The sequence below is a fragment of the Python bivittatus genome, unplaced genomic scaffold (assembly GCF_059951505.1).
Source record: "Python bivittatus isolate LINGU-HERP-01145 unplaced genomic scaffold, Pbiv_v1 ctg000960_np1212, whole genome shotgun sequence".
NCBI lineage: Eukaryota > Metazoa > Chordata > Lepidosauria > Squamata > Pythonidae > Python > Python bivittatus.
The window spans coordinates 9,542,095-9,557,100 of NW_028277124.1; the positions used below are offsets into that span (position 1 = coordinate 9,542,095).

At 39.2% G+C, this 15,006-nt stretch overlaps 1 protein-coding gene across 1 annotated transcript in view; it reads left to right on the plus strand.

The window, feature by feature from the left end:
- The first annotated feature begins 257 nt into the window (after positions 1–257).
- The window catches only part of LOC103055153 (protocadherin alpha-5), a 121,397-nt gene continuing 106,648 nt past the window's right edge, over positions 258–15,006 (plus strand). Inside the window, exons 1-2 of the mRNA XM_088131354.1 lie at positions 258–3,494; positions 11,623–14,025. Of these exons, the coding sequence (XP_087987480.1) occupies positions 1,134–3,494; positions 11,623–14,025 (4,764 nt within the window). The 5' untranslated portion in view covers positions 258–1,133. The remainder of the gene's footprint in view (positions 3,495–11,622; positions 14,026–15,006) is intronic.

Consider the following 15,006-nt stretch of genomic DNA (forward strand, 5'->3'; position numbering starts at 1 on the left):
GGGGAAAGGACCAAGAGTTACTACCCTTTGGAAATGTAAACTTTAATACAGACAATTAAATGTCTATTTCACAAGTATATATGATTGCATCAGGTAAAACTGCTTCTTGTTTCAAAAAACTTATCTCATTAAGGTTGAGGTATTGAAGGATCTCTTGTGGGGTCGTGAAATAGGGTTAAGGTAACAAAGTGACCTATCTATGTAAAGTTTATCACATTCCTAATAATGATCACATTATCAGATACTTGCCTTTTGTGCTATATCATCCCCATGATTATGGCAAGAAAGACAGGAATTTACATCTAAACTTAGACAAGTGCCCTCAGTTAGAACAAAAACAAACCCTATTTCCAATGGAAGACTGAGACAGACCTTAATTTCTGTCTTCATATGCAAAATGCATTTCAGGAATAAAGCCAGTTTAGACATCACATGAGTTTTGAGAACTTGCCCTGCTTGTCCTTTGTCTAAAAGGTTCAAGAGCTGCATATCCAGCCAAGACTCAGAAATGTAACTAGAACAGTATTTCTCTGATTTCATAGCATTTTTAATACCATTATGCATCTCTTTGGAATTAATGTTGCACTGTTTCAGATCTGTTCAGAAGTCTGATTCAAATGGTTTGCAACTAATTCAATTTCCCCCAACTGTCTGGTGCTCATTTCTTGGAGCAATGGAAAAGGTGGCCAGAGATGCAGACAGGTATCCATTCCATTGTAGTGCATTTTCATAGAAATACCAAGGCGTAAATATATGATGTAAATTAATATAATATTTAAGCAACAAAGGAAGAAAAACTACAAGCCCTGTAAGGAAAGAGTACTGTATTCATAGAAATTCAATACAGAATGGAAGCCTGTTTCTCCATTTTGAAATTCAGTCACAAGAGGTCACTGTTTCCTAAGGAAACCTTCAAGTGAAACTGAAAATCCAGAGCTCCTCCCTTAAAGGGACCTAGATTCCTGCCAGTCGGATCCACAACGGGAATATCAAGCAACAGAGAAATCTCAATAAGCCAAGATTCAACTGATGAAAGCATTGCCAGAATGGATGAGGTGCATGGACTCTGCTCCTGACACCTTTAAGGCAAGAGAAAAAGAGAAGAGACTGCTGGCGTTGTGCCTGTGTTTGCAATGCTTACCTGGCGGAAGGGGCTGCTGCAGCTGGTTCTACTCCACACCGCCTGGAAAATGGGGAGCGGCCAGCTCCATTATTCTGTGCTGGAGGAATCCCAGCACGGCACCTTCGTGGGCCGCATCGCCCAAGATCTGGGGTTGGAGGTGAGCGATCTGGTCCCTAGGATGTTCCGGATGCTGTCCAAAGGAGAGAAGGACTATTTTGAGGTAAACGTGCAGAATGGGATCTTGTTTGTAAATTCCCGGATAGACAGGGAGGAGCTGTGTGCCAAGAATGCTGACTGTGTTGTTCATCTGGAGGTGATTGTAGAGAAACCACTGAGATTCTTCCATGTGGAGGTTGAAATCAAAGATATTAATGACAATGCTCCCATCTTTTCTGCAAGGGAAAAGATTCTGAGCATATCAGAACTGATAACAGCAGCAGGTCCACGATTTCCCTTAGAGAGAGCCTCTGATGCAGATATTGGTACTAATGCTCTGTTAACCTACAGGCTCAGCCCAAACAACCATTTTGTTCTTGATTCAGGAAATAATGAAGATGAGAGTGAATCTGTAGTACTTGTACTGAAGATTCCACTTGACAGAGAGGAGAGCCCTGTGCATCATTTAGTACTGACAGCCACTGATGGGGGTGAACCAAAACTCACAGGAACTGTTCAGCTAGTCATCAATGTGCTGGATGTAAATGACAACCCTCCTGTATTTAATCAATCCCTTTACAAGATAAAGTTACTAGAAAATACAGCTAGTGGGACATTAGTTATCAATCTGAATGCTACAGACTTAGACGAAGGAATTAATAGGGAAATATCTTATTTTTTCAGTAATAGCCTACCTCTTCATGTCAGAAAGATATTTAGTATAAATTCCAATACTGGAGAAATCAGGGTGATTGGAAATTTGGATTATGAAGACTGTAAGTTCTATGATCTTCCAATTGTGGCAGAAGATAAAGGCAGTTTTCCATGGTCAGGACATTGTAAAGTTCTCATTGAAGTGTTGGATATGAATGACAATATTCCTGAAGTGTCTGTGAATTCTCTCTCTGTGCCATTGCCAGAAGACTCCACACCAGGGACTGTGGTAGCAATCCTCAGTGCTTCTGACAGGGATTCTGGCACCAATGGACACCTAAATTCTTTCCTCTGGCCTACTGGGCTACCCTTCAAACTAGAGTCCACGTTCAAGAACTACTACTCCCTGATTGTTGGTGCACCTTTTGATCGGGAGCAGGTGGCTGAGTACAGGATTGTAGTAACAGTGCAAGATCAAGGCATTCCACCGCTGTCTTCTAGCATCAGCCTCATAGTACCCATCAGTGACATAAATGATAATGCTCCAGCATTCACACAGTCCTCCTACACAATCTTTGTGAAGGAGAACAATCCCCCTGGTGCTCACATCTTCACAGTGTCCGCCTCAGACCCAGATGTAGCTGAGAATGCCCTGATCACCTACTGGATAGATGAAAAGCTCTGGCCATTGTCAAACTACATCTCTGTACACTCAGAAAGTGGAAAACTTTATGCTTTGCAGTCCTTGGACTATGAGGAGTTGAAACTATTGGAATTCCAGGTGAGAGCCAAGGATGCTGGATTGCCCTCCTTATGTGGGAATGTGACTGTTCAAATTTTTGTAATAGACGAGAATGACAATACACCTGCCATTTCAGGATCAGCAGAGGAGTATCCCATTCTTCTAGTGTTTCCAGTGATGCCCGGGCACATTGTAGGCAAGATCCATGCCTTGGACGCAGATTCTGGATACAATGCATGGCTAAGATATGAACTGGTTGAAGAAAGCAGTGGTCCATGGGTTGTAGGGCAGTATAGTGGAGAGGTGAGTACCAAATATTCTTTGGATGAGACAGAAGGAAGCAAAATACAGAGCGTGCTGGTTCTTGTGAAGGATCATGGGAAGCCTCAACTGTCAGCCACAGCTACCCTGAGTGTGTCATTGGTGACAAGTGCCGAGGCCATCAAAACGGATGATTTCCTTTCTAGGTCAGGGGAGACCTTCATGCCCCTGGTGGACCCAATCAACATCTATCTCATCATTGCCATTTGTTCTGTTTCCAGCCTCTTCTTGTTGGTCATTCTCATCTACATGGCCCTGCGATGCCACTGCAAGGCAAAGGAAACCATGGCGTATGGTCCTGGCACAGCCACCCTGGTCTGTGCCAGTGAAGTTGGCAGCTGGTCCTATTCCAATCGCCACAGCCACATCCTGGCAGGTGTGAATGCAGAGGCTGGTGTCAAGAGTGACCTCATGATTTTCAGTCCCAACGTTCCTGTTTTTACAGATAATGGGGAAATTAGGAATGGAAGAGAACTCCCTCCAGATCCATCTAAAGTGGTGAGTTGTGCTGCTTGAAATTCCTTTAACATCATAGCTGCTTGTTAGCAGTTTAGGATCAGTCTTAATACAATGTATATTTTAAAATTGTATCTTATATTTAAAATCAGAGCCTTTTATAGAAATGGATTGCTGAAAATGTGACTATAGTTTGTATCCTAAGTTAAGTAATTCATTTACATATGCATAGTAGGTTTTTTTTCTGATTAAATACTTTTGAAATGGGAGTGGCCACAGGGAAATACATCTTAAGTTTGTTTTTTTTATAGTGATCAAATTTGTTTTCTATTTTACTCATTGTATAAAGAAAGATGTTCATCATTGATCATCACTGTTTTCTGCCTTCTTTGGTTTGTAATTCATGTATTAAACCCTATTTGGGGCTGCAGTACAGTAATGGTTTTACCTTTGTTGATGCTCTAATTCTTTAATGAAGGGAGTGCAGATTTTCAATTGTATACCTGTTTTTAAACAATATTGTGACTTAAGCATGGTTCACAAACTTTTTAAAGATTATTAAAACATTTGTTGTTGGGTTTTTAAAAAAATTTCTCTTATTGTTCAGATGTTGGTACCTTTAAAAATAGAATTTCTATTACAGGTAGTCCTTATTTAACAACCACTTGTTCAGTGACCATTTGAAGTTACGACGTTGAGGAATGAGGAGACTTACAACTGGTCCTCATAGTTGTAGCTATCGCAGCATCCCTGTGGTCATGTGATCATGATTCAGGCACTTGGTAACTAGCTCTCAATTACAATGGTTGCAATGGCCCACGGTCACATGATCGTCATTTGTGACCTTCACTGCTGGCTTCCAACAAACAAAGTCAATGGGAAAGCTGGCAGGAGGTTGCAAATGGCAATCACATAACATTGTGCTTAACGACTGTGCGGGATTCGCTTAATGATGGCAACCAGAACTGCTGCAACTACTGTCGTAAGTTGACGTGGTCTCGTAAAATTGCACTTTACAACCATGCTTAGTGATGGAGTTCTTGGTCCCAATTACTGTTGCTAAGCAAGGACTAACCGTATTGTAAAGTTCCTCATAGATTAAAAAATGATACTTGAATTATATCTGTTGACTAGACTACCATATTTCTGGAATAAAAGTCATCCAAGATCAGCTTGCACAAGAGCTCAGTTTTTCTTCTGTGTACTTATACACTTAAATGGCCCTGTTAAATTAAATGCTTCTTAAATAGATTATTTGACCCTAATGCTGTGCTGTATCTGAAGTATGATACTCATTAGAGATTTTGAAATAAACATTTGAGGCTCATGAATCAAGATTCTTCCAAACCTTTACACTCTATTCTTCTATTGAGTCTCTGACCCCTCCAGTCATCTGCCTCATCATGCTAGGCAGTTGTTCCTGGGAGAGATAAATTAAGAAAACCAGCAGTTTATGTCAAGGGTATATAATCCCAGCAGGGTCACCCAAGGTGTGAAGGTAATCCCAGTTGCCTAACTAAAGCAAGCAGGCACCTATATGGGGCAGCAATGATATAGGAAGATGCAGGAGGCAGATGGTTACTTCAGTTACAATGGCCAAGGCATCATTACATACTGTGCAGGTGAAGGCACTGGTAGAGCACTTCTGTATTTTACCAAAATAACCACATGGATAAACAATATAGCAATAGACAATACAGTGCCAGATGCTTTAAGTTGGATGACGCTCAACATGCTACCGAGGAAGAGCTGAGGATCTTTTGGAACACTAATGGTGTTTAAGACATGGCTAGACTAAAGCTTTCAGGATGTCTAATTGCTGATGTTACCCTGCAGGAAAGAAAATCTGAAGTTGTAAAGCCAGAATTACAGTGAGAACATGAAACGTAAGAACCATGAACACGGGAAAGCTTAACATAGTGAAAGATGAAATGAATCAACAACACATTGACATCTTAGGCATCAGATAATTGAAATAGACAGGAATTTGACACTTTCAGTCAGAAGAAGTAAGTTTACTACTTAGGACATGAAAGACAAGGAAGGGATGATGTTGCTTTCATAATCAGGAAGGTTATAGGAAGAAAATTACATAGGTGCCATGCAATCAATAACTGAATAATTAGACTATGTGGAAAACCCTTTAATATGATGATTATCCAGGTTTATGCTCCAGCCACTAATGCAGAAGAAGAGAAGGTTGATTAATTTTATGGTCATGTTCAAACTGAAATACAACAGTTCCAGTAAGATGTGTTGCTTATGGTTGGAGACTGGAATACCACAGCTAGAAATAATTAGGGAGGACAATGTAATTGGACTGTATGGCCTAGGAAACCAAAATGAAACAGGAGAACCACTTATCAATTTCTGCCAATTGAAAGATTTCTTCCTAGCTAACATAGTCTTCCAAGAATCAAAATGATGCCTATATACATGGATATCATCCCATGGAGTACACAGAATTCAAATTCCAAGTTCCAAGTTAAATTCAAGTTCCAAGTAAAGAAGAAGAAAGCCAACCTATACCAACCATTTTCAAGGAGAATATCCAGAATCACTTTGAAGTCCTGAACCTCATAGATAAAGGAAGCAGAGGAACTGTGGAATGAAATCAAAGAAGTTGTTAAGGATGAATGTGAAAAGAGACTGCCAAAGACCAAGAGACAGAAGAAAGCAAACTGGATATCAAAACAACAAATTGCCAAAATAGAAGAGAAGTCAAAAGCAAGAAAGACAAAGATCTCAAGAAGAAATTTAACGAAGAATTTCAGAAAGCTATTAGAAGAGACAAGAAGCAGTATTACAACAACATCTGTAAATATGCTGAAGATGGAAACAGACATGGAAAAACAGGAAAGTCTTCCAAAAGTTCTCCAAACTCAAAAGGAGGTTCCAACATTGAATTGGTATGCTAAAGGATGCCAACGAACAGAGAGAAACTGATTTAAAATAGATTAAACAAAGATGGAAAGAGTCTACTGAAATTCTGTACAAGAGAAATATTTACATCCAAGATAGCTTAGAAGATATTCTCTACTTCTAAGAATCCCTAGTACTAGAAGATGACATTAGATCAGCAATCTGTTCATTACCAATTTGGAGGGCTATAGGAATTGTTGGAGAACCTACAGAAATACAGTAAGCAACAGAAGAAGAATCTCTAAAGGTTCTAACCAAACTATGTCAGTAACTCAGATACAATGGCCAACAGATGGGAAGAGATCAGTCTATATATCAATACCAAAGAAAGGAGATTTAATAGAGTGTGCAAACTGTCACACAATATCCTTTATTTCACATGTTAGGAAAATCATGCTTAGGATGATCCGACCCAGATTAGAACCTTACATGGAAAGGGAGATGCCAAATGTTCAATCTGGCTTTAGAAAAGGCTGAGGAACAAGAGACATTATTGCTGAGGCACACTGGATAATTGAGAAAGCCAAAGAATACCAAAAAGAAGGCAGCATGTCCTTCACTGAGTATAGAAAAGCCTTCAGTTGTGTTAACCATGTCAAGCTGCTGAATGTGCTTAAGAAAATGGGAATCCCAGAAAATTATCCTCATGTGAAACCTATATACAGGTCAGGAAGCCACAATCTGGAAGGGCATGGTGAAATAGACTTGCTCCAGATCAGCAAAAGAGTGAGACAAACCTGTATATTCTCCCCTTATTTATATAAGCTATATGTTGAATATATATTATTTAAGCTGGACTGAAAGAAAATGAGTGTGGTTTTAAAACTGGAGGAAGAAACAGCAATAACCTACATTATGCTGATGATACTATTTTGATAGCTGAAAATCCAAATGATCTGAAAGCTCTAGCAATGAAGGTCAAGCAGCATAGTGAAACAAAGGGACTACAATTAAATATAAAGAAGACCAAACTAATGACAACAAGTACAGCAACCAGCGTTAGAAATGACAATGACAATTTTGACATTGGGGATAACTTCTGCCTTTTAGGACTGACAGTTAACAATAAAGGAATCAGCAGTCAAGAAATATGGAAATGACCTTGGGAGACAGGTGGAAGAACTGCAGACTAGACAACAGACAGACAAATGGCAGTTGGGTTCACAGAAGGAATGTGGGCATGGCAAATGTTTCAGAAGGGACCCTCCCTAGTTTCTTGGACTGTAAAGGCGAGGGGGGGAGGAGATGTACTCTCAGACTTGCAAGATTGATGTCAGCTGTACCAGATAGTCCAGACAAGAAGCATACCCAGAAGTACTAGCTCTAACTTTATTGTAAGGTTATATTAACAGAATCTTGTAAGTCTGAAAGTACATCTCTCCCCTTTCGCCTTTACAGTCCAAGAAACTAGGGAGGTCCCGTCTGAGACTTTGCCATTCCCACATTTCTTCTGTGGACTCAACTGCCATTTGTCTGTCCATTGTCTAGTCTGCGGCTCTTCCACCTGTCTCCTAAGGTCATTCCCATGTACCATTACAGCCACAGACTAGCAGATGGTAGGACAGTAATGAAGGTCTGGAAAAGACATTCAGATTCCAGGATATGTCTATACCTACGAAGATCAGAACTGTGCAGGCAATGATTCCCTGTGACAATCTATGGAAGTGAAAACTGGATTTTAAAGAATCAGGATGGGAAGAGTACTGAGTCTTTTAAATGTTGCTGTTGGAGAAAACTCCTGAGAATACCTTGGATAGCCAAGAAAATACTGTAAATAGATTATAATAACAAACCTCAATGAACCTTGTGGCTCATTCGAGGCACAAATAACCAGGTTCAAATTATAACATTTTGGATGCATAATGTAAAGACCTGGCTCCCTTGAAAAGTCTATAATGCTGGGAAAAGTTAAAATAGGAAGGGTAGAAAAAGAGGTTGATCCTGATGAAAATCTGTCTATATGGTTGCTAAGAGTCAACACTGAGTTGATGGCACATAAGAAATAAAACTCAGACTGAGCATATTGTGAACATAGAAAGTGTTTTAGGGGACCCTATTCTCCTAGACCAAAAACTTGAAGTTTATCACATCTGGGTGAACCTGCTGTCCAATAGTCCTGGAGAAAGATAACTGGAGGGAGAAAAATGTTGCCACAGTCTTCAGAAAAGGAGGATCTGAGAACTACAGACAGGACAGCCTGACATTGATACTGAGAAGATTCTAGCAGTGTTTCCCAAGTTTTTCAATCTGTTGATGTGTGGACTTCATCTTCCAGATTCTCAGCAAGGGTCATGCTGGGAAGGGAATTCTGGGAGTGGAAGTCCACACACCTGGAATTTGCCAAAATTGGGAAACACTATTCTAGAGTAGCTCATAAAAATATCTATCTGTAAGTACTGAAAGTATTGGAAATCATGATAGTATTTTCTTAGAATAAATCTTTTTAGACTAATATTTCATATTTTAATCAAATAATTTGCTCAGTAATTATCTTATTTATACATGAGAAGCTCATAAAGTAATTGATGTGTAACTGAAGAAAACTCTGCATGGATACTTTTAAACAAATTTCTATTTCAATAGATTGGGAGGAATATCCTGATGAGTACATGAAGTTTTCTTGGAAATGGCGGAGAAGTGATTTGCCATTACTTTTGTCTGAGTTTTTTTAAAAAACTAGTCTATAAACTTGGGATATCCTGGTTGTTTCTCACCCAAGTTCTCACTAGGTCTAACCATGCTTAGTTTTTTGGTACCAGCCAAGGTCAAGAGGATGCTATCACCTTTTGTACACTGATCATGGGAAATCATATATATGCCACATAACATTTTGATAATAAGTTACATAAATGGGAGCTGGATGGCATACCTATATTTACAGTTGGCTTAAAACCTATATTTAAACCGCGCTGATCAAAATCTCCTCCAAATGAAGGCAGATAGGAAGTGTGAAGCTCCCATGAGCAGTATATGGCAGTAAATTGCAAGCCTTCTGAGTTCGCATGGCTGAAGTCATTTCCCTTTTTTGTTGCTTTACTATACAGAAAAAAGAAAAAAAGATGTACCCCCCAAAAGTCACAAAAGGAAAAAAAGGGGGGGGATCAAACTTACTGCACCCTAGTAAATTTTACCTTTCTCTCCCTCCCTCCCTCCCTCCCTATCTACTCTATCATTCAGATAAGATATCTTTCTCATGGAAGGATATGAGCTTCTTGTAAGCAAAGCAAAACTCTTAAAAGTTTTAAATTGCCCGATTTAATAAGCATCTCTTTTCTCTGGGGAAAAAAACATCTCAGGCCTTTTACATTCCAGGAACCAAACTAGGCAACAAAACTAAAAAACAACATATAAAAACCAGCAAAAGAAAAAAAGGAGAAAAGAATTTAAATTTTTAAAAACTGAAAAGAAAAGCAAGAAAGTAGAGGGAAAAATGATGCTGGATGGTTTCTATACTAGGGCTACTGTATCTAAGCAAACAAATACTTCAATCAAATTAAAAAGAAAGCAGGTAGACACTTTTGAGTTGAGTTTGACTCCAGATAATTGCATCCATGCAGAGTTATAAAAGTGGTCTGGCATTGTTTTTGTCTGGGCTACAAAAGGTAAAAGTACAGTTTATTTTTAAGTGGCTTGATGTTCAGTGTCTATGTGAGTGTATGTGAAGGAAACAATGAAAGAAATCTTAACTAAGATTACTCAGTGATTGACTACCAAAGTCACATGCCATGAAATATGAGAGAGTAAATGTTTGAATTTTTGTACTTTGAGACAGCTGTTTTTCTTTTCAACAGATTTAGTGTAAAATTGTACATGCAAAACAGGGGACATATGGGAATGTTGTGGAAAAAAGTGATGATGATCCATGAAAGTAAAAAATTGATGCAGAATGAAAAAGGAAAGGACATACACAGGGACAGACAGAATGATATGCATAGTTTTTATACCAATATAATAGAATTGTCCATGGACAATTCATATCAACTTCTGAAAATGGATTCACTAGCTCATTTAATATTGATCCTGTGGAATGATCTTTACTAGTGACATAGAATGTCTTCTAATCTCTTAACCATTGTTAAGCCAACATAACAGCAATGAGGAAAAACATTTTATAGACTCAGCGATGGGTGGGTGACACTGAAGATGTTGTAACAGACTAATCAGGGGAAAGGACCAAGAGTTACTACCCTTTGGAAATGTAAACTTTAATACAGACAATTAAATGTCTATTTCACAAGTATATATGATTGCATCAGGTAAAACTGCTTCTTGTTCCAAAAAACTTATCTCTTAATGGTTGAGGTACTGAAGGATCTCTTATGGGGTCGTGAAATAGGGTTAAGGTAACAAAGTGACCTATCTATGTAAAGTTTATCATATTCCTAATAATGATCACATTATCAGATACTTGCCTTTTGTGCTATATCATCCCCATGATTATGGCAAGAAAGACAGGAATTTACATCTAAACTTAGACAAGTGCCCTCAGTTAGAACAAAAACAAACCCTATTTCCAATGGAAGACTGAGACAGACCTTAATTTCTGTCTTCATATGCAAAATGCATTTCAGGAATAAAGCCAGTTTAGACATCACATGAGTTTTGAGAACTTGCCCTGCTTGTCCTTTGTCTAAAAGGTTCAAGAGCTGCATATCCAGCCAAGACTCAGAAATGTAACTAGAACAGTATTTCTCTGATTTCATAGCATTTTTAATACCATTATGCATCTCTTTGGAATTAATGTTGCACTGTTTCAGATCTGTTCAGAAGTCTGATTCAAATGGTTTGCAACTAATTCAATTTCCCCCAACTGTCTGGTGCTCATTTCTTGGAGCAATGGAAAAGGTGGCCAGAGATGCAGACAGGTATCCATTCCATTGTAGTGCATTTTCATAGAAATACCAAGGCGTAAATATATGATGTAAATTAATATAATATTTAAGCAACAAAGGAAGAAAAACTACAAGCCCTGTAAGGAAAGAGTACTGTATTCATAGAAATTCAATACAGAATGGAAGCCTGTTTCTCCATTTTGAAATTCAGTCACAAGAGGTCACTGTTTCCTAAGGAAACCTTCAAGTGAAACTGAAAATCCAGAGCTCCTCCCTTAAAGGGACCTAGATTCCTGCCAGTCGGATCCACAACGGGAATATCAAGCAACAGAGAAATCTCAATAAGCCAAGATTCAACTGATGAAAGCATTGCCAGAATGGATGAGGTGCATGGACTCTGCTCCTGACACCTTTAAGGCAAGAGAAAAAGAGAAGAGACTGCTGGCGTTGTGCCTGTGTTTGCAATGCTTACCTGGCGGAAGGGGCTGCTGCAGCTGGTTCTACTCCACACCGCCTGGAAAATGGGGAGCGGCCAGCTCCATTATTCTGTGCTGGAGGAATCCCAGCACGGCACCTTCGTGGGCCGCATCGCCCAAGATCTGGGGTTGGAGGTGAGCGATCTGGTCCCTAGGATGTTCCGGATGCTGTCCAAAGGAGAGAAGGACTATTTTGAGGTAAACGTGCAGAATGGGATCTTGTTTGTAAATTCCCGGATAGACAGGGAGGAGCTGTGTGCCAAGAATGCTGACTGTGTTGTTCATCTGGAGGTGATTGTAGAGAAACCACTGAGATTCTTCCATGTGGAGGTTGAAATCAAAGATATTAATGACAATGCTCCCATCTTTTCTGCAAGGGAAAAGATTCTGAGCATATCAGAACTGATAACAGCAGCAGGTCCACAATTTCCCTTAGAGCGAGCCTCTGATGCAGATATTGGTACTAATGCTCTGTTAACCTACAGGCTCAGCCCAAACAACCATTTTGTTCTTGATTCAGGAAGTGATGAAGATGAGAGCAAATCTGTAGTACTTGTACTGAAGATTCCACTTGACAGAGAGGAGAGCCCTGTGCATCATTTAGTACTGACAGCCACTGATGGGGGTGAACCAAAACTCACAGGAACTGTTCAGCTAGTCATCAATGTGCTGGATGTAAATGACAATGCTCCTGTATTTAATCAATCCCTTTACAGGATAAAGTTGCCAGAAAATACAGCTAGTGGGACATTAGTTATTGATCTGAATGCTACAGACTTAGATGAAGGAACTAATAGGGAAATATCCTATTTTTTTAGTGATAGCCTACCTCTTCATGTCACAAAGTTATTTAGTATAAATTCTGATACTGGGGAAATAACTGTGATTGATAAATTGGATTATGAAGACACTAAGTTCTATGAATTTCAAATTGTGGCAGAAGATAAGGGTACTTTGTCCGGACATTGTAAAGTTCTCATTGAAGTGTTGGATATGAATGACAATATTCCAGAAGTGTCTGTGAATTCTCTTTCTGTGCCATTGCCAGAAAACTCTACACCAGGGACTGTGGTAGCAATCATCAGTGCTTCTGACAAGGATTCTGGCACCAATGGACAAGTAAACTGTTTCCTCTGGCCTATTGGGTTACCCTTCAAACTAGAGTCCACGTTCAAGGACTACTACTCCCTGATTGTTGGTGCACCTCTAGATCGGGAGCAGGTAGCTGAGTACAGGATGGTTGTGAAAGTTCAAGATCAAGGCATTCCACCACTTTCTTCTAGCATCACCCTCTTAGTACCTATCAGTGACATAAATGACAATGCTCCTACTTTCAAACAACCCTCTTACACAGTCTTTGTGAAGGAGAACAATCCTCCTGGTGCTCACATCTTCACAGTGTCTGCCTCAGATCCAGATGTAGCTGAGAATGCCTTGATAACCTACTGGATAGATGAAAAGCTCTGGCCATTGTCAAACTATATCTCTGTACATTCAGAGAGTGGGAAGCTCTATGCTTTGCAACCTTTGGACTATGAGGAGTTAAAACTGCTGGAATTTCAGGTGAGAGCCAAGGATGCTGGACTGCCTGCACTATTTGGCAATGTTCACATTCAAGTCTTTGTGGTGGATGAGAATGATAATGCACCTGCAGTATCAGGGTCAGCAGAAGAAAAATCCATTCTTCTAGTGGTCCCTGTTATGCCAGGGCATATTGTTGGCAAAATCCATGCCTTGGATGCGGATTCTGGATATAATGCATGGCTAAGATATGAACTGGTTGAAGAAAACAGTGGTCCGTGGGCTGTGGGCCAGTATAGTGGAGAGGTGAGTACCAAATATTCTCTGGATGAGTCAGAAGGAAGCAAAATCCAGAGTGTGCTGGTTCTTGTAAAGGATCATGGGAAGCCTCCACTCTCAGCCACAGCTACCCTGAGTGTGTCCCTGGTGACAAATGCCCATGCGATCAAGACAGATATTCATCTCCAAAGGTCAGGAGAGAGCTTTGTGCCCCTGGTGGACTCAATCAACATATATCTGATCATTGCCATCTGCTCTGTTTCCAGTCTGTTTCTGCTGATCATTCTCATCTACGTGGCTCTGCGATGCCACTGCAAGGCAAAGGAAACCATGGTGTATGGTCCTGGCATGGCCACCCTGGTCTGTGCCAGTGAAGTTGGCAGCTGGTCCTATTCCAATCGCCACAGCCACATCCTGGCAGGTGTGAGTGCAGAGGCTGGTGCCAAGAGTGACCTCATGATTTTCAGTCCCAACGTCCCTGTTTTTACAGATAATGGGGAAGGTAGGAATGGTACAGAACTGCCGCCAGATGCATGTAAGGAGGTGAGTTGGTCTGGTTTTGGAGTCTTGGACATTCATTCAAAATCATATTTCTGTGGTATCAATTTAGGATTAGTCTTTATACAAAATATTTTTTGAGATAAATGTTATACTTAAAATGACAATTTATAATTAAAAGGATAGGTAATTTTTATTTCTGGGGAAATATTTTTGGAATGGGAATTGTAGAGAAAGATACTTTATGAACATGTATTTTATATAACAGTGAGGAAGTTTTTCTTTCAGAATAGTAAAAATAAATAAGGTCTTCACTGTGCCCTGTCACTTAATCTCTTGTTTATAATTCACGTACTGAAGAGATGTATTCTAAATTATTAAATTCTTTTTTATTTTAAAAAATTGTGTCACTGCTGCTTTTTATTAGAAATTATTTTAAAAATTAAATTAAATAAATAATTTAATGTTAATAGCTTGTATTAAGTTTTAAGTAATTGCTAATTAAATAAAATTATTTTAATGTATTAAAATCCTTTCAAATTAAAAAAAATAATAAATCCTTTTCAATCAAAGTGAGAACAAGAATGCTGCTTTTGCACTACAGGTAGCCCTTGTACAGCGACTGTTCACAGTTATGATGGTGCTGAAAAAGTAACTTTGCAACCATTCCTTGCATTTATGACCTTCACAGGTCTATAAAAAAAGGAAACCTGAAGTAAGATCATAAGCACAGTCGCAGTTTCACTTAGCAACTGCTTCACTTAACAACTAAGTTGCCAGTCCCAATTTCGATTGCTAAATGAGGACTACCTGTACATACTTGCATAAAGTAGGTTTCAAGTCTTGGTAATAAATAAATAGCCAAAATTGAGTTCATCACTTCTTTTCTAAATCAAGAAATCGATTTACAGATCAATAGTTTTCATTCTTCTGTTTATATTTTATATAATAAGCAGATGGGTCATTAGTAATGATGCCCTTTCTTCTTTTATTTCTTTGATTAAGGGAGAATAGATTTCCTTGACA